General features: G+C 41.2%; 1 protein-coding gene across 9 annotated transcripts in view; it reads left to right on the forward strand.

Annotated features, from left to right (window-relative positions):
- The window catches only part of DOCK9 (dedicator of cytokinesis 9), a 326,271-nt gene that overhangs the window by 226,771 nt on the left and 79,189 nt on the right, over positions 1-20,311 (forward strand). For 7 of the 9 annotated variants that reach the window (XR_010409934.1, XM_045869641.3, XM_045869646.3 and 4 more), the window contains exons 36-41: positions 1,938-2,004; positions 3,733-3,780; positions 6,366-6,502; positions 14,189-14,304; positions 19,477-19,614; positions 19,728-19,910. Coding sequence is in view for 8 of the 9 variants with exons in the window: in XM_045869641.3 (XP_045725597.1) it covers positions 1,938-2,004; positions 3,733-3,780; positions 6,366-6,502; positions 14,189-14,304; positions 19,477-19,614; positions 19,728-19,910 (689 nt within the window). In the remaining variant the exon portion in view is untranslated. Of the gene's footprint in view, positions 1-1,937; positions 2,005-3,732; positions 3,781-6,365; positions 6,503-7,023; positions 7,068-14,188; positions 14,305-19,476; positions 19,615-19,727; positions 19,911-20,311 lie in introns of all 9 variants that reach the window. The other 2 variants (XM_045869647.3, XM_045869645.3) reach the window with 1 other exon arrangement.

Below are 20,311 nucleotides of genomic sequence, written 5' to 3' on the forward strand. Positions count from 1 at the left end.
AATTTGAATTTGTGTGTGGGTCATGTTAAAGAAATCTTCACCTACCCCCAGAGTCATGAAGATGTTCTTCTTTATCTTTAAAAGTGGTAGTATTCAAATTTTCACATTTAAATCTTAATATCTACCTGGACTTGATTCTTGTGTATGGTATGGGGTGGGGGAGAAATTGTCTTTGGAGTCGTTTACCAGACAAACAACCAGAGTCAACTGTGTAACTGTGTAGCTACTCTTTCCCTTTACCCACAGTCAAGGAGCACCTCCTACCCATTGCGCCCCTACCTCCTTCATAGAGGTTAGTTGTCTTCCCCCTCTCCTTGGTCAGTAGCCTCAGCCTCAGTCAATAGTCAAGCGCAGGGAAAGGCAGCTTGGTGTCCCTTGGCTGACCAGCCGGCTCTGTCTGGTATGTGCTGGGGTGACCACAGATATCTGCAAGTTGACCCAGACAGGTCCTGCTCACCGCATGGGGATGGCCAGTCTCAGGTAACCAGAGTCTCTTCCTCTGGAATCTCAACTCAGAATTCCTGAAAGATGGAAGCTCACTGACCCACCCATGTTACTGGTCTAATAAACTAATCATGGCTTTTAAAATCAGGTGATTAAGTCCCCATTCCACCATGATTCTTTAGGCTGGTGATGGGAGAACCACTTGACTTCTCTGAGCCTTTATTAGCTTATCTGTAAATTGGAACACTGCCCCTGATTGTGGTGGCAATTCATGTGCAATCATGAGACCACCTAGCACACAGTGCTCACAAATAACAGATTCTCCATGTATATCTCATGGCTTCCCCTGCCTGTCACCATTCTTGATAAGTGTGGAGTGAAAAGTCCGTGGCCGTGCACCTTCATGAGCCATCAGCGTCTCTGCACACGCTCTCACTCACCTCAGGCCCCAAAATTCAGTGGCTTTTCTCCCTGAGAGAAATCTCTTCACCAGTTTCTCAACCTCAATATAAAATATAAGAATGCAAAAATGTTTAACTACCCAGTGATAACACTGTTTGTGCAATTCTAAAAAGTTAAGGGTCATACACAGAGAATGCTTCCTGTAAATGGATTTGTAGGATTTGGCTTTACTGAAAATATGCCAGGTCATCTTGATGCAGAGCAGGTATGAGTGTGACTTCTTAATCGAGAGTATACTTCATCATCATGCTGGGAAACAGGAACTTGCACACGTTGCTTGTTTGGAAGCCTATTTGGCAACATCTGTCAAAATTTTAAATGCACATAAATTTGACATGGCTATTTCGTTTCTAAGAATATTTGTCCTATAGATACAGTTAGACAAGTGTGCAAACATCCATGTAAAAGGATATTCTTTGAAGCATAATTTAATGTAGCAAAACATTAGGGGGGGAAACAAGTAAATGTCTATCAGTAAGGGGCTGGCTAACTCAATTATACTGCATTCATGGAGAGGAATATCAGGCAACTTGGAAAAGATTGGAATAGATCGAAGCTATATTATTACTGAGTTAAAACTCAAAGGAAAAGCAATGTGTGAGCATGTACGCTTCCATTTCTGCATGTATGTGTTAGGAAGAGAGTACTTAAAGTATATGCAAGAATTTTCAACAGATTCCTTCCTGGAGAGAGATCTGTATTAGGCAAAGAGAGAGCCTAACTTGAGATTATTTGCCTACTTGTATTCTTCGAAATTTCTGACCCACTGAAGAGCACATTATATGTAAGTTAAATATGTACTATATAGTGCTAGGTGATAAATGATGAAATTAAAGTTCAGGTGTTCAAATGCAGCTTCTTTAAACTGAATATGCACGTTGTGTATGTTACCGGTAAAGATTGGTCACTGTGGTTTGTTCTTTGATCAGCTATAAAAAGGTTTGAGGGTTTATACTCCAAAATCTGTTCCCTATCCCCTAATGTATATAATACACATCACGATTCTGACTAAATTAATGTTTACTTTCTAGATGCTTTGTTTACATATTGGAACAAGGCTTCAACATCTGAACTTATGGATTTTTTTACAATATCTGAGTGAGTAGTTTTGTTCTGCTTATTGCCTCTTGATTTTTCCTGGCTAATTAAGAGGTGTGAACAATGCTATGTAGTTGAACCAGGAATGTAGTATATTCACATCCACCCTTTTTAAGCTCTTTCTGCTGGACCTGACCCCAGCACCTGCTCTCAGGAGCACATGACTCAGTGGGCAGTGACCAACCCTCAATTATTAGATATGTGGTTGTTATAGATGAGAGCTAACAGCTTATGTGTAAAAACCATTTGAATAAAATGACACAATTTATTAGCTGAATTGGGTGGATGCTACATTTCGAAGGAGAATCTAACAGCTCAAGCAAATGTAAAAACTGAGTCAAAAATAGCTATAATTTTTAAATGTAAGTGAAATCATAATTTTATCTTTATTACCTCATTTTATCTCTTCAATCTAAGTTTCTGATTTCCTTTAAGCTCTTTGCTTTAAAAAAAAACCCATGAATCCACAATCCCTTATGCAAAATTGCTGGGGCCAGGGGCACCTGGGTGGCTCAGTCAGTTAAGTGCCCAACTCTTGATCTCAGCTCAGGTCTTGATCTCAGGGTTATGTGTTCAAGCCCTGCGTTGGGCTCCACCCTGGGCATGGAGCCTACTTAAAAAAAAAAAAATTGCTGGGGCCAGATGATTTTCCAAATCCAAAATTTTTGGATCTTTAGAAAATTTACATATAGAGCATATTCTATAACATCCCTGCAAGGTCTCAGACAGCACCCCACAATCAAATACTTTATTATTTCTGCAGTACTATGATTGTTCACAATAATTAGGTAAATTATAACTGTAAATCGCTTTATATCTGTTAATTGAGGTCATGATTTTGATGCCAAATATATTTGCCTAAACTCAGGTGGAAACCTATGGTGTTCAGAGCTTTGTGCATTTTGGATTATGGTCTTGGTTCATAGTTGCATGATAATTCTCTCTGCTAAGTTAAACGAGGGAGAGAGATGAGATTCAGCACCAGAAGAACTTACTGGACATTATTATAACTACTTCTTACTAAATATATGATTTTTTTTTAAAAAAAATCAGTACTGTGGATATATGAAAACAAACCCCAAAACCAGATATATGATGTCTGTAAGGGATCAGTCCATTTAGAAAAGCCAAAAGAGGGAGCTCCTTGCCCAGATTGAATGAGGACAAATAAGCATCTGGGGACAGTGCCCCCACCCTGTGCTTCCCCCAGCGCCTGTGCTGAGACAGACTGCGTGAGTCAACGTCTAAACCCTGAGTCGATGGACAATCCTGTGGTCCCAGGCCTCTCTGTGGCTTTAACTGCCCAGCACAGCATGGGGCCTCCCCTGTAGGGTGGTGATTTTCTCTGGGTGAGAGAGACCTTCCTGAGGATTTCTGACCACCAGAAGTAAGAGGCTCGGGGCGCCTGGGTGGCTCAGTTGGTTAAGCGACTGCCTTCGGCTCAGGTCATGATCCTGGAGTCCCGGGATCGAGTCCCACATCAGGCTCCCTGCTTAGCAGGGAGTCTGCTTCTCCCTCTGACCCTCCTCCCTCTCGTGCTCTCTGTCTCTCATTGTCTCTCTCGCAAATAAATAAAATCTTAAGAAAAAAAAAAAATTAAAAAAAAAAAAAGAAGAGGCTCATGGTAGGTGTAAGAGTTTATTGAATGTGTTGTTGCTGGTGGGTTTAAATAAAGCAATGTATTGGAAACCATTTTATTTTCCTAATAACCTTTCATCCTGTCTGCAGAGTCTGCTTACACCAGTTCCAGTACATGGGCAAGCGATATATAGCCAGGTACTGTGGGGGTTTAGTTTGAATGTGTATCATTCCCTGTATTACTTGGATCTGAATGTGTGGAAATTGTCATCTGTGATGATTGGCAGTTGGAATTCTCATAACCAGCCGCGATGTCTTTGGACTGCTACCGTCAAATCTGGTGGCATCTTTCGCCTGCATTCCCACACTGCTTCTGTCTCATTTTGCCTCATGCACATCTCTTGGAAGGATTTCCCTTTATGGCCTGCATGCTTCCTTCCAAATGCTCCCCGTGTTCTGTTCCTTCTGTGTCCCCTTCCTCTTCTCCCAGCTCCCCCAGGTGTGTCTTCTCACTCTTTTCTCCTCCTTCAGTGGTTTCACTTCCCCTGTTTGACTTTCAGAGGTCACTTTTTACCATTCCTTCTCCCAACTACAAAGACGTTAATTTCTCACATAACCATTTTTCCTTTTTTCTTCATAGAAGAATGTTTTCAGTCCATCTCAGATTTGTTCGGACTTCTGTAAAAACCTTCTCTGCAATGGAGCCTTTTCTCCTCTTAGTCCCAGTAAGCTGTCCATACCCTGCTTTTGTCTGACCAGAACTCTTGGTTGAGTTTCATAAATCCTCACGGCCCTGCCCCACACTATCCTCTGAGATCCATACCAAGTTCGAGGGGAGCTGGAACCTCATTGTGAGGGGCACCCAAGCCTCTCCTTTTCCTTAGAGCACATCTTGTCCTTACCACGTCCTCACTCCTGCTCTGCAGCTGCTCAGTGCATCTGTATTTGTTTTTGTCCATGTTGTGTATCCTGTGATAATGTATTTAGGGGGTTGGTCTAAGTATCCTATTTTTCCGTTGTTATTATTTATAGGTAAACATATTTATATTTTAGGAAAAACTTCAAAATTTACTAGTGATTGAGTTTTTTCTCTTATCTATAATTCTGTTTTACAGCAATGAAACAGGAAAGAGATTTTTAAGATTATTTGAGTGTGGAGATTTTACTTTTTATGTTAACATGTTCTTTTCTTGGGATATTTGAGACATTTCCACAATTATGTTTCATGTTCAACAAAAGTTTGTGGGGTTTTTTTAAAGAGCAAATTTAGAGAGTATATTTTACGCTTTCATCCTATTCATATTTATTTTTAACCGAAATGCAGTGACACTTAAAGTTCTCTCATTTTAACTGTCATTTTTTATTGCAACAGTAAATTATACATTTGCACTTTTGAGTACCAAATGCAAGTATATACAAGGTGACCTTATACAGTAACACCTCACACCCTGACTTCATTCCCTCTGACTCTGCCCCGTGAAGATGGGCACACAGTATATTTGTAACCGGAAGGCACTGTGCCTGGCAAGCTTCACAGCCTTCTTGCAGTAACTGTCACCCACAGCACAAGATGGCATTTGGAGAGCGTTGCGCAAAATAGGGTGACATGCCGCAGAGTTGAACATGGTGCGTGTGGGAAGCTGAAGATTTCTGCCCAACAAAATATTTTAGAATTGGGTTTTGTGTAACTGAGAACTTATTTTTTATTTAATGGCTATAAATTTAATTTTTTAAAAAAATCTTCTGACTTTATAAGCACCCTGTATATATTTGCATGTAAAAGTGTGCTTCCTTGGGCTGTCCTAAAAATAGATGGGCATAGGAAGGTGGGAGTGGAAGGTGGTGTTGCTTGTTATGTGCATTGTGGAAAAATGTGCCCTGCTTTATAGAAAATTCCTGTGGTTTCTGCTCCATGTGACAAAGATTCTGAGCAGGAGTCTGAACGCTGTTGATGTCTGCCCTCCGTGGCAGTCTGGTCTGATGAATACTGCGTCTTCTCGTTGTGTCCCTCTGAAATCACCCAGCAGCATGTTGCCCGGTGATACTCCATGCATGCCCTGTTCAACTCCACACAATAACACAGTGAGGGAGACGGTTGGCTACGGGCCGGGGGACAGGTGTCATTCCAGCACGGGTCTCATTTTTCATCTGCTCTGGTGATGGTACACAGTAGGAAGTTAGCTGTTTGAATGCTAACCCAGATCACTTTTCTATTTTCTTTACTTGACTGCTGACAAGTTTAACAAAGTGTGTGGCTCTTCTCCTTCCTGCCTGGGTAAGAATAAAGGTGTTAAAACCGCCTCATATAATCCCTCTCATTGCATGTTTGTTCTGTTTCTTCCAATGCATTGTTTTCATAAAAAAAAAAAAAAAAAAAAAAAATTTTTTTTTTTTTTTTTTTTTTTTGCTCTTTAATAACATATATAACGCGAAAAGATTCGTGGTGTTTGGCAGTTGTCAGAACGCTAACCTTTAGCACCACGTCGGACTGATGCTCCAATTTTTAAAAAGCAGCATCTCTATAGTACATTCTAAAACTCAAAAGTTCCCTGCTTTGGCTTGATTTTTGCTTCTTCGTCATCAGGTGCTTTGCTGTGAACCTGTTAGGAGCTGCCGCCTGTGTGTGCGTCTCTGGCTCACCCGGCCCCAAGCAGGCCGCGCTGCTCCTGGTCGGAGTGTGGCCGGTCCCCTTGTGCTGTGTCCTGGCCTCACTAACCCTCCTCGTCTCGCTGCAGTGTAACAAGTCTAACTTTTGCTTCTACCCCATTTCACTCATGTTGCAGGAACCAGGAGGGGTTGGGACCCATAGTTCATGATCGAAAATCTCAGACATTGCCTGTTTCCCGTAACAGAACAGGAATGATGCATGCCAGATTGCAGCAGCTGGGCAGCCTGGATAACTCTCTCACTTTTAACCACAGTAAGTCCCATGACATACCATCGTAACAGCCAGCCATCTCATGTGACATCTCAGAGGGGAGAGCCCCAGGCCACACCACACCACATCACCAACTTGACTTTTCTTCCAGCTCAGAGCAAGTGGGATGAAGAGCTCATGGCGAAATTCCCTTCTTTGGAGGAGAGTGACACAATGTGGAACATGGTCAGCTACGGCACCAGACCTAAAGTGCTGGACCCTTTGTCCCAACCCCCTCCATTCAGTATTTTTAACGTAAAATTTGGTGGGTTTGACAGCCAAACATTCTCTGATATCTTTAATTTAATATTTGGATTTTCCCTGTGCAAGTCCTGAGGACATCTGGGACAGGTTCCTTTCGTTCTTCTGAGCCCATGCATGTAGTTGATCAAGTGTCCACATTCTGACATTCCAGCTTTGAATGTATGTTAATCTTTAAACTGCTGTGAAAACATAAAGCCCATGAATCAATTTGTGAGGGTGTGGAAAAGCCAATAACAAAGTGACTTTTTCTGTGTTTTCAGTGTGAGAAAGATATCAAGTGTGCTTGGAATTTCTGTAGACAATGGTAAGATTTAATCAGGTTGAAGTCTGCTTATGAGGCCGCTTCACTTGCAAACCGAGACCTTTTTGTTCATCTTGCCTTCCTAACTTTGGGGCTTTCTAACTTCACAATAGAGGTTCTACCAAAAAGTGGGAGCATATTTTTTAATTTACCATTTTCATATCCCCAGAGGAGACATGGCATCATATACTATTTCTAGAAACTTAAGTGTTTCGTCTCTTTAAAGGTTTCTCAAAGCAGAAAACCTAAAAGTTATCAACCATGCGGTATTTTAAAAAACTGATGCCATCATTTATAATAAATACCATTTCTGTTAGTGATGTGTTCTCTGAATTGTTTCATCTTTTCTCCAAGCATAACATCTCTAGTTACTGTCTTATGTAGACAATTATTTGTTCTCACTCCAAGTAATGCCTTTAATGTATAGTTATTAATATCTTCTCATCATTTCTAATCATAAGAATTCCACTCACTGTGATCTTCCTATCTCTTTCTTTATATAGGCTAAGAGTAAAGACAATATTCCCAATGCTTTAAATTGATAATAGTTCAGAGTAAGAAGGCCGAGGCATCGAAATACAGCAGCTATCCACTCTTTCACCCCAGCAAAGTTTGATGGAATGGGTATAGACTCTCTTGGTAAAATTCTAAGCTTAGTTTAGATCAGTATTATATTTGCCTGCCACACACCGAATCGGTGGCGTTCAAGAGCTAGTGCTGAGTCCTACACTCCGCTGTAGGATATACGTTCATGATGCATGTCAGGCTACAATACTTGATTTTTCCATATCTTGTCAGTTAGGGCTTTTTCTAGCTCTGTAGACAAGGGGTTGAAACAAACAAAACAAGTTTTGTTGTTTTTAGTTGTCATTTCCTATTTAGCAAACAAATTAAATTCTCACTGTTCTGCAGGACTTGCCACACTGCCTTTGATAGTTTATAACAGAGGCACTACCTCACTGTCAGCTGGAATAAATACTTTAAAGCACTTAAAAAAAAAAAAAAATCAGCAGACCAAGTCCCCGACTCCAAAGATAATCATTTAGGAAACACAGAAAACAAACAAAAGTAAAACGAATGATCAACACATGAATGTATAACCTTAATCCACTGAGATAGACCGCAGCTCCTCCCACTGCAAACAGATTTTGCGATGGTGGCTTGAATTGGACAAGAGAGACAGCTGGCTGTGTTTTGCAGCCAAGCACCATATTGCTAACATGGCTGATTCCCATTCTCTCTTCCTGCTACCCACAGAGAGCCCGTCCTTCCTGCCTCTCTCCTCTTTCATCCTGTGGTTTTTGCTTCAGTCAGTTTTCAGTGACACCATCCTCAATCAGTGTCTCTCCTTCTGCCTTCCCTATAAACAGTGTGTAGCTGATTCTTTTAGCCTTCTCCTGTGTTCCTACAATTCCTGCTCATCCCAAATTGGTTCTGGTGTCTCACAGTCCTTGCATCTTCTCCTAGAACTCAGTCTCCATTTACATCTCTAAATCTGATGATGTATCTAGGTGACTTTAGCCTTACTCTGTTGGCTTTTTGAGCTCCAAATTGTCAGTTCTCCCAGAAGCCGCAAAAAAGCAGTATATACTGTATGTATACATGTGTATGTGTGTGAGCATGTATATGTATATATACATACATGATTTCTTTATACCTGTGCCTAGGTATTTTATGGAAAATTTGTAGCCATATATGTCTTTTTTTAAAAGTCCTCTTTAACAATGAATACAGTACCTTCTGTTGGGCCAACCAATATGATGTAAATCCAGTATGTGAGAGATTTGCAGGGTGCCAGAGTCTAAAATTTATTTTGGAATTTATTTTGAATTTATTTTAGAAAAGAATAAAAATAGGAAGAATGCCCCCTCCCCATATACACCACCTGCATTTTTTGTTTTGTCTTTTTCTCTGAGGAGAGGCTTTGTCAGGCCTCAGCTTGACCAGCTGGGGGCAGCAGAGGACCACCAGAAATTTAATCCAGTGGAGGCCAAGTTTTGTGCCCCCATTAGCAGGTCCATGTAGGTCGTGGGAAAGACACCATATGCACCTTTCATGTAACCATGGCAGGGTCTTATCTTTACTCTTGGATTTTGATAGGAAATAATGAAAATGATAAATCCCACTGTGGCCAAATAGTCTTCACTATTTCAAAAACACTCAGAAGATAGAGATTCATTATATTTGGGTCATTACCTAGATACATAAAAAGTAAATGTTTACAACATTAAGACATTGACCTTTTTATTGTAAAGCTCATCCTGTTGTGTATCAACAGAAGCTATTTGTGTCAAATGGCAAATTGAAAGTGATTACTGCATGTAGAATATTTTACATAAACCATGCTGTGGGAAGGAAGCTAAGTCAGACATGTTTGCAAGTAAGTGATACATGTGCAAAGCATACAAAATAACAGTTTGCATTTACTTTGCTGTTACGTATTGCTCTAGGAATATATTCATTTGCATGGTAATTCATATTTCTTATAAAAGACCACATCTAACTCTGAAATTCTTTGACATCTATGAAGTACAAGCAAGACAGTGAGTATCAGTGATAAATAAATTCCCTTACTGTATATAATATTGAATCAACAGGAAAAATGCAGAGAACACGTATATCCTTTGAAGTAATATTAATATTTTTTCAGAAGGTTTTTTCTTTTTTAAGATTTTATTTATTTGAGATAGAGTGAGAGACGGCAAGAGAGAGAACAAGCAGGGGGAGCTGCAGAGGAAGAGGGAGAAGCAGGCTCTCCACTGAGCAGGGAGCCCGACATGGGGCTCAATCCCAGGACCCTGGGATCATGACCTGAACTGAAGGCAGACGCTGTTAAGTCTGAACCATTCAGGTGCCCCTTTTTTCAGAAGGTCTTAAGCATGACAATATATCTTTTAAAATAGGTAAAAAATCGACTTGGATGCTTTAAAAGTATATACTCAAGACAGTAAATGAAATGTTTGTTCATGAAGCCATTTTTTTTTTTTATTCTGAGGCAGGTTTCCTTGATTTAGAAATTTAGAAATATATTTTTGCACATTTTCTAGCATTTCTAATATCAGGATATATCTTAGAGTTATAACAGACCTATCTCACATGTTTATCTTGCACATTATATCCAATATGGCAGCCAGTCATTGGTACTTCTTGCAATTGATGGGGTTTCAGGACTGAGGAAGTCTGGCACAATGCCTTTTTAAAGTCAGGCATGTTTATATTTTTAATATCCTTTAAAAGGACTTTAAATTACAATGTATGCTTAAACCAAGTGTTTTCACAGTTTGGAATGTATATCCCATACCAGGGACTATTTTCAGACACAGCTGAACATTAGGTTGAGGTATTCTTCAGAGAAGAGAAAGCAGATGGCGTCACCATTTCCTCAGGTATAAACTCTGGGATTATAGACTCATTCCACAAATCATTTTGAGCATATTTGGTTTTTTGTGTGAATCAGAGGACAGACAGCAAATCACATAATTTTTGCCTTGGAATATTATTCCTTATTCTGTCTACTGTTCGCTCATTTGTGATGAAAATATTCTTAGCAGTAAAAGTGGGACGGAGAAGAACAGATAGATAATGTAGAGGCTGATTTGTCTGATACTTTGCAAAAATATATGCAGTTAGTAAAAGCTACAGACCATGAGTTAATATTATGGAGTTAATACTGTAGTTCTAGGGGACTAGGTCTTCCACGTTTAGGGACTTCTTTTAGCAAGAAGATTCCTTGTCATTCAGTAGTATTTACTTTTTTCTCATAAAATGTATTATTTTTCTGGATTCATATTATGTGGGCCAGAAGAAAAAAATTAACAATAAAAACAAGAATTCTGGTTTCATAAAGGGTAAAGGCACCTGTTGAAAAGAAAGTGCCTCCTGTAAGAATATGTATCTCGCTTTGAGCCCAAATGTCCTCTGACATTTGGAAAAGGTGAACGTTTATGTCCCTCCCACCACATCACTTCTGATGGTGTGGCACTGGGGAAGGGAGACGGTTTACAGATGTGGTCAGTGTTACTCCGTCAAGCTGTTCTAGTAACAGGAGTTTATTAAACAGAGTAAGTTAATTAAGTCTAACATAGCAGATGACATTAGAGGGGGGGAAAAAATCTCATCCTTGGCCTCTGTCTGTTTAAAAGATTTGGGGATTTTTTTTTTTTTTTGATTTGGGGATTTTAGAATAAATCATTGATCAGAGTGATAAGAGAATGAAAATTGTGTTAATGTGAGCAGTGAGTCCTAAGGACACTAAAGCATTCCATGACGTGTGTGCCGAAGATGGCACATCAAGGAAGTCCTCCTCCTTTCTCTGATCAGCCTGGCTGAAGATAGTCAGTGCCCTGTGCCTCAAGGCACCACTATTCAGTAGGGGAAATCAGTAGGTTAACACAGCATTCCTTACTTGCCCAGGTGAGAATCCGCTTAATCAGCTTCACAACGTTGCTGACCGATATTTTAAGAAATTGCATTTTTTTCTTAAGACCCCTTTTTGGATGTACCAAGTCCGTTTCATTTTCCTGGGTTGGCCTGTAACATGGTGACCAATGACTAAAGCCTTTCCTCATGCACAACTTAGTTCTAGGCGTTGAGACAAGCAGTTTGCATGGGAGTATCCCTCCTCGGTGAACTGTCCATGCAGTCTCTACCACTTAGACAACCTCTCCACGCTGCCCTTTATTTTTAGGGACTTTTTAATAACACTGGCTCAGGAATATTGCTGATTTTTTGAGATAGGAGTTTAAGGAAAAACAAAATTATAACCAGTTGTGGCTTAAAAGGATCATTTCTTTTATTCTTAGATAATTCAGACACAGGCAGACAGATTTCTATATGAATCTGACTGTTACCCTTAAGGAGATTAGATATACAATGTCAAGACTCATGGGTGATGTAAGAGCTGAGAGAAATTTTGTCATTGTCATGTTTCCATACGCATATACATAATTACATAAAAACTTCATTTAGCGTGGCCATTGATACTGTGTTTTAAAAACAACATATCGCCAAATTCCAGTCCTGAATGGGTCCAGACCTTCAGCTGAAAGTAAATACTGTGGAAATTCTTCAGTGTGTAGGCATTTGCATCTATAATGATCACGCCTGCGTACACTTAGCCAAGAGGTTACCTAGAAAAAGAAAACTTCAGTTCTTTGCCAAGAAAAATATTAAAATGATCACCAAAACAAGTTCCTTATATGATTTCACCCAGACTATAAAACTTCAGCAGCCCTCAAAGGGTCTTTTTGACCAATAATTTTGGTTGGTCTAATAAAAGGTGTTGTATCCCCCCCTCCCCCAGTTTGTGATCACTTTAGCCATAATTAACAGTCTGTTTTCCTCTTTCAACCATCTCTGAATCTTACCAAACAAACCATGTCGAATGAGGTGATGCCCTAGCTTACAAAGGCAGTGCAATGAAATTAGTACCAAAGTACATCCATCTTTCTTTCTCCGGGAGACTTCTTACCAAAAAAGCAAACATAAAGAGAACTACATGGCACCAGGGTGTTAGGGAGCCCCTCTAAAGGTACATCGACTCTGTTGCAGTGTGAAAATCATGCAGTCCACAACCACAAAGCTTCAGAACCACCCTTCTAAAAGCAGAGCAACACTGGATGAAAGCACATGATAGTATTTTTAGCCTATTTTGAGACCAACTCAGCAGCTTGGAAAATCTCTTTTGTAGTCTTTTAAAAATCACTCTAACTCTGACGTTTATCAAAGTAAGAATAACAGCATGCTAGTTACTTTATTTTATCTTAATAATAGGTACTGTGATACAGTGACCTGGATAAGGAATTTGGAGTGTAGTTTCTGGGTTTTGTTTCCCATTACTGGCCTCAAGAAAATTCTCTAGGTTTTCTCTACTTCACTTTCCTGATCTATATAGAAAATGTTCTCCTCTCTGAAGTATAAAGAAAATTACCTACATAGTAAGTGTTGATTTGTTTTTGCTCCTTGGAGTAGGACGTTATATGATGTTTTATTATATTGCCATCTTTCTTTGTCCTCTGGATCAGTACTGTAACATCTCTGCATCCCTATATGTATTTCTGCTAATGCATATTATTTCATAATTTAATATCTCAAATTGTATGTCAAGCTACATTTATGTCAGGACTAAGTTGATTTTTACAGCCACATATAGAAGATATCAGTTGTATTTAAATTATGATTCTTCAAGTCCTTTCCTTTTCTTAAACGTTTCTTTCAGACATGTACTGGCTTTCATGCTTTTTGATAAAGCAAGTAGAATACTATTAGCAGTGCAGTCAACTCTTGATTATCACTCGTCATTCTGGCTGATCGTACAGATCTTTATGTTATCGATTCAACACTTAGGCACGGCCATCCACCATGTGCCAGGCACTATTCTAAGAACTTCACAGATCTTAACCAATTGAATGCTCCCTGCAACCCCTTGAGGTGGATACTATTATCATCCCTATTCTACAGATCAGGGAACTGAGGCATAAAGAGGTCAAATAACTTGCCCAAGGTCACACAGCTAGCAAGTGGCTGAGCTGGATTCAGGAGCCAGCAGCCTGACCCCTGGCTCATTTTCTTCTTCTTCTTCTTTTTTTTTTTTTTAAGATTTCATTTATTTACTTGACAGAGAGGGAGCACAAACAGGGGGAGTGGAGAGGGAGAAGCAGGCTTCCTGCGGAGCAGGGAGCCCGATGCGGGGCTCGATCCTAGGACCCTGGGACCATGACCTGAGCCGAAGGCAGACGCTTAACAACTGAACCACCCAGGCGCCCCCTCCCCCCGACAAACTGTTTAGCTTTTCTGTGCCTCAGTTTCCTTCTCTGCTCGGAGGGTTTAATAATGTACATACTTCACAGGGCTGCTGTGGGATTAAATGAGCTAATACATGTCAAGTTCATAGAGTTATGGCTGGCACATAGCACACAGTACATGTTTGCTGCTCTTCTTTCCCTTCCAGAACTGAAAAAGTTCTAATTGAACGGACACATTATTAATTACCTACCCCCACCCCACCACTGAAAAAGGGAAATAAGCCTTCTGTAAATAATCAAAAGTTGACTGCAACCATACTGTGCGGCCAACCTCTTTGTCTGCAGTCACCGGGCAGTAACCTTGTGTTGTAATCCACGCAGGCTACGGCCACTCGGACGCCGATGTTCTTCACCAGTCGCTGCTGGAAGCCAACATCGCTACTGAGGTGTGCCTCACGGCTCTAGACACACTCTCTCTGTTTACACTGGCATTTAAGGTTTGTATTGAACAGCTGGGCGCGGTCGGAGCTTTACCTTTTAAATTCATTCTGCTCGTTTAGTGGAACCAGCAAGAACTTCCTGTGTTGTATTTTTTATTTCAGCAACTGTTTTTGCCCCTGTAAAGAAGCCCTCATCCTTAAGATACCTTAATGAAAGCGTTCCATGGTTAATGACTTGAATTCCTTGAAATAAAGGTTAGCTGGTCAGGGTGTGCTGCATACTTGCACATGATGGAAGCAGTCCCTGGAGGTGGTTAACTCTTGGCCGGAAGAAAGCATCCACCTGGGGAACACGGTTTTCTGTGCCCTCGAGGATGATAAGTATAGGAACCTAATCAGACATTTCTGCCCCTACTATGAGAATATCCAAATGTAGCAGCAGTTAAAATTAGCTATTTATATATAGAAGAGCAATAAGTAGAAACACATTCACCTCTTACAATTTAAAAAAAAATATGTCAGTAGATTAAGTGATAGAAGCATTGCAAGGATAGAAAATAAAAGGTGGTTTCGGTCTTATTTTTAGGTTTCAGCAAGTAATATTCAAGTAGATGGAAATGGTCTCGCAAGCCATTCGCTTGAGTTTAGGAACCTGACACTTCGCAGTCTTGCTAATTGATTGCTTCCATTTCCAGCGCAGAAAAAGGAAGTTGAATTAGTGTTGATAATGCTATGAATATTGAAACAGTGTGTTTCCAAGGATATTTGAAAAAGTTAACCGAAGTCATTTTCTGCTTTACCTTATCTCTGCTTCTCATAAGGCACATTTCTTTATTAGGGTAAAAATAGTTACCCTGATATCATGTCACTTTATTAGGCGATACCTTTATTCTTCTCAGCAGCCACGCCACTCACGTCTGCCTGAAATGTCATTACTAGGAACCCAGTGGAGAGATGAAATACAGACCCTCATCAAATGAGTGTGGGGGCAGGCATGTCCTGTTCCACGGAGCCTCCACTCTCGTGGCTCTCGGAGTGTGGTCCCCCAGCCGGCAGCGGCTGCAGACCCGGGAGCTTGTTAGAAGTGCACAGACCCAGGGGGAGGATTGAGCTTGAGTGCTGAGGTGATCTCTTTCAGAGTGTACATGCCTGTGTGCAGAAACATTTAAAGCTCAGCGCCCCCATGAAAAAGTGGGAAGATGGGCAGATGCTACAGCAGGAAGGGATGTCATGCCCCGCTGCAGGCTTACCTGGCCTAGATTACAGGTTCATGAGGCCCACTGGCAAAGCAGCCACTGGGATCTTGCCCTGCAAATAATTTACTCAGCTGAGGCATCATCTGGAGCATTTCAGAAAAATTAAATTAATTGCATTGAGTTAGCTGACGTAATTCGAGAAAAATCGTCTTCCACAGATAAAGCCCCATCATGACTGAGTCTCTGAATTGACCACGTCTAGTAAGTTGCCAAAGGTAGCCAAGAAAACACATTCTTTTTTTTTTTTTTTTTTAAGATTTTATTTATTCATTTGAGACACAGAGATACAGAGACAGAGAGAGAGCATGAGCAGGGAGAAAGGCAGAGGGAGAGGGAGAAGCAGGCTCCCTGCTGAGCCAGGAGCCTGATGTGGGGCTCGATCCCAGGACTCCGGGATCATGACCTGAGCCGAAGGCAGACGCTTAACCGACTGAGCCACCCAGGCGCCCCAAGAAAACACATTCTTAATGAGAGAAAATGTTTGAAAAGATTTAAGCCCTGCTATTGAGTGCCTTCTGTGCCTCAAGCATTAATCTTCACAACAGCCTGGCCTCGTGGATCTTTAATCCCCATTTTACAGATGAGGAGAGGCTGAGACAGGTCAGAAAATTTGCCCAGGATCACTGCACACCTGGCCTGCCAAAGCCCTCGTTCTCCACCCACTAAGCCAGGCGTTGGGTGGGAGGTGGTGGTAGGGTGGGGACAGAGAGAGAAAAGATAAGCTGAGGGACATCAAGGTAGTTGAATGATCCCATACAGAAAAAAAGGAGAATATTACCAAGCACTTACCAGATGCTGGTCCTGTGTTGGATGCTTTCACATATGTTCTGTCATTTAATACATAAAAGGGTGTGTTTTGTAAACCAAGGTCGTTACATGCAGAAAAATATGATTCTTCTCTGGTAATTTTACAACGTCTGTGATTAACATGATCCCAAGTCAACCCTGGCCTTTAAATAGTTGATAATCTTTTTTAATGTGTTTACAAATTTAACCTGAGAACATATTTTTAGCAATTCCACCTTGTGCCTTTTCTTGATTTGAGCTGCCTGGTGAGAATCAGTCCGTGACGGTGAGGAGCACTTGGATATTGGGTACTTCTAGGGAGTTTGTGGTGTGGTTTACACAACCATAAGCCTGGTCTGCAAAGACACATGAGATTAGGTCACCTTAGTGATTGGTAAGCATTTGCAACTGAAACAGCTCTTCTCAGTTGGATTCTTAAAGCGCTCTCTAAATAAAACTCAGTGCCATATGCCTAGGAAAGGTGTATCTGTCTTAAATAGCGCAGTTCTAGACATCTCATTTTGGTACCGAGGGTTTAAAGTCGTTTACATCCTATTCCTGGATCTTTAAAAATTACTGATGTTGTGTCTTCATTCTCTGAAAGGCTCATTTCCCCTAGGAGGATGTGTTATAACAGTCAAACCTGCATCTGCATCAGACAGTTCCTGAGATTTATTTATAACCTGTGCTCCACCTTGTTGCTAGAGAGAAGTCATGCCTTTCATATTGTCTTAGTGTCTCATTTACTTTCCTGAATGAAATTTTCCTATCCTCACTACAAGTCTACAGGGATAAAAAGTAGAAGTGAGATACACTCTGGTGTTACCTGTGTTGATTTCTGAGTGGAGAAGTGAAGGGTAGTTTTGTTTTTGCTTCCCCCCTCCCGCCGTGGACCTTTCTGAATGTTCAAAATTTTTTTATATTTAGTGTATATAACTTTCTAATTAGTGAAAAAGAGACAGCAGAGAGAGGGAGGAAAGAAAACTGATTGGAAGATTACAGAAGGCAGCTGGTACACGGGGGTGTGTCCAGGGTAAGAGGTCCTGAAATGAGGAGTTACTTATATCTTAGTGTGAGTGATTTTAACTGCATTCTTGCAAGTGGATTTTGGGATCAGACCCCAAGAAGACTAAATCCTGAAAACGGGAAGCACAACCTTGACCAGAGAGAGTCAGGAAGGAAAATTTAACTCCTGGGGTAAGAACTCGGAGACAGGCCAGTTCAACAGCAAGACCAGGGCTCCTGGTGATTTTTGTATGCACTGTCTCTTCTGGATGTCTCCAGCAGATAGTGCTGAGAGAAGGAAAGCTCACATCCAGATCTGCGCAAACCTTAATCCAGCCGTAATTAGGGAGAACGGTGGCCCCTGGGAAAAGTAATGTTCACAGACAACAAACCATGTAAGCGGTTCCCAAAACACTGGAAACAGCCTTTTTTTTCCAGTTGGTGAACAGCTGCTCATGGTTGAGAATGATAGCATATTCAGTTGATTAAGTCCCATTTTCTGCTCATTAAATTGTTTCTCTTTCACATGATGAAGTTCAGTGCTGTGCCTCAGTATTCATGTTATAAAGATCCCTGTGAATTCCCGGTGTCCTACCAGCTGTGCATTCACCTGTGAATCACTGGACCTAAGAAAACAATACTTACTCCTTGAATAAAATTTTTCTCCAAAGTAAGAGGAGGTAAATCTTAACACTCATACTCTAGCCATACTTTGCCGTTTAACAGAATTACTTGGCCATAAGCTATCTCCAGTCATTTGGCACAATTGTAAGATCAGTTTGAGATACTGGCCTCCTGACCTTTTTTTATTAAAATCATCTTTGCCTACTTGTGCAGAATGCAGACGTGTGCCCTCTCCCAAACACACACATCTTTGCGCGTAGTTGAAGGTGTAGCTCTGTAGTGTCCCACACATTTAGACACGGTGGCTGCATCCTGGCTTCTAGCTCAGCAACCAGGTTTATACAAGGCATTCAGTTAGTATGAATTTACTGCTGGTTTGAGAAAATCTGGCCGAACGGTGAGAAGTATGAACTGTTGGCCCTCTTGTTTTGCTTTGTTGAGTAAAACCCATGACCTGTTAAAATCCTGCTAGCCAACACTTACTGAGCCAGACCCAAGTATGCATCACATGCTTTCTGTACTTGACTCGTGTAATCGCAGTGGCTGTGCAAGGTCAGTTCTAGGGTCGCCATTTTACAGACGAGAATAGTAAGACTCAGTTTACCTGTGCAGATGATAAATGCTGCCTGATCAAAGCCTGTATGTTTCCCACCTTACCAAGCTTGTCTGGTTATTCATTGCTTAACAGAGTGCCTGAGAAGCCTGGAAAAAACAAATTTAATTTTATCTTTTTATTTTTTTTAAAGATGTCATTTATCTGAGAGAGTGCGAGAGCAGAAGCAGAGGGAGAAGCAGACTCCTGCTGAGCAAGGAGCCTGCTGTGGAACTCGATCCCAGGACCCTGGGATCATGACCTGAGCCGAAGGCAGACGCTTAACGGGCTGAGCCACCCAGGCCCCCCACAAACGTACTTTTAGAGGACCTTACTTCATATACCTCACTTCGATATTTTTTCCAGCCCGTTAATCAGCTGACACCTGTAAGGGCACTTCTTTGTTGGAATTAAGATATCACAAAGATTCCCTCTGAATTGGTTGCTGGTATACAGTAAAAATAAATAAAGAGAAGCCAAATCAGTACTGAGGAACACTTGTCTTTCAAGCCATGTTATGGTTTGCTAGGAAGTTTTATGATTAGTCCCTCCCTTAATATAGGAAAAAGCAAGGGGCACGTGGGTGGCTCAGTCGGTTAAGCATCCACCTCTTGATTGTGGCTCAGGTCATGACCTCTGGGTCAAGGGATCGAGCCCCGAGTTGGGCTCCATGCTCAGCATGGAGTCTGCTTGTCCTTTCTGTCCCTCTCTGCCCCTCCTCCCACTCGTGCTTGCTTTTCTTTTCTCTCTTAAAATAAATAAACTCTTTAAAAATTTAAAAAAAAACTCTCCAAAACAGAAATTTAGTTACAGGTTTATTCGTACTACATGAGGATTCTGTGCTTTCCTGGAGATTCGTGGCAGAGTTTAAATTTTAAGTTGTCTTAGTACCTGGGACATTTAACCTTTGAGTAGTAGGGATGTCTGGTGTGTCTCACTAACCAAGCTGTCCTTGTGTGTTCTCAGAACCAGCTCCTGGCTGACCATGGACATAATCCTCTCATGAAAAAAGTTTTTGACGTCTACCTGTGTTTTCTTCAAAAACATCAGTCTGAAACAGCTTTAAAAAATGTCTTCACTGCCTTAAGGTCATTCATTTATAAGGTAAGCTGCTTCCTCGGGGGAAGCCCTCGTTGAAGATCATCCTGTCTGCTTTGCACCCGGAGTTGAAGGGTACACTCATCTCCATCTGCCCTTGCTCTCTGGTGTTCACCTAGTTCCCCTCGACGTTCTACGAAGGGAGGGCTGACATGTGTGCAGCTCTGTGCTACGAGATCCTCAAGGGCTGCAACTCGAAGCTGAGCTCCATCAGGACTGAGGCCTCCCAGCTGCTGTACTTCCTCATGAGGAACAACTTCGACTACACTGGAAAGAAGTCCTTCGTCCGCACACATTTGCAGGTGCGTGTAGTTCACTCTGCAGCGCAGTTGTGTTCTGTGGGATTCTGTGTTAGCAGGAAGACTTCGTCGCATTTACCCGTTTACCTCAGTGTACGTAGGGCAAGATCTGGCCTTGAGATGGAAAACTGGAAAGTCACATTTACTGGTTTGGTTTATTTTGTTCTCTACATTGTAAGATTTGGGCCCAAAGTGCATTTCTGTTGGTAAATTGACTTCTAAATATTGACTCAATATTGGACTGACTGAAATTCCACTGAATCACCATCTATTAGAATCTGCATGAGGGTGCCTCATAGCAGACATCTTAGGTAAAACACAGAAAGTCCAAAATGGTTCTTTAAAAAAAAAAAATTCTATTTATTTACTTGAGAGAGAGTGAGCACAGAGGGAGAAGCAGACTC

The sequence above is a fragment of the Mirounga angustirostris genome, unplaced genomic scaffold, assembly GCF_029215605.1.
Source record: "Mirounga angustirostris isolate CCGP_5_RB_7025 unplaced genomic scaffold, mMirAng1.0.hap1 SCAF_3, whole genome shotgun sequence".
NCBI lineage: Eukaryota > Metazoa > Chordata > Mammalia > Carnivora > Phocidae > Mirounga > Mirounga angustirostris.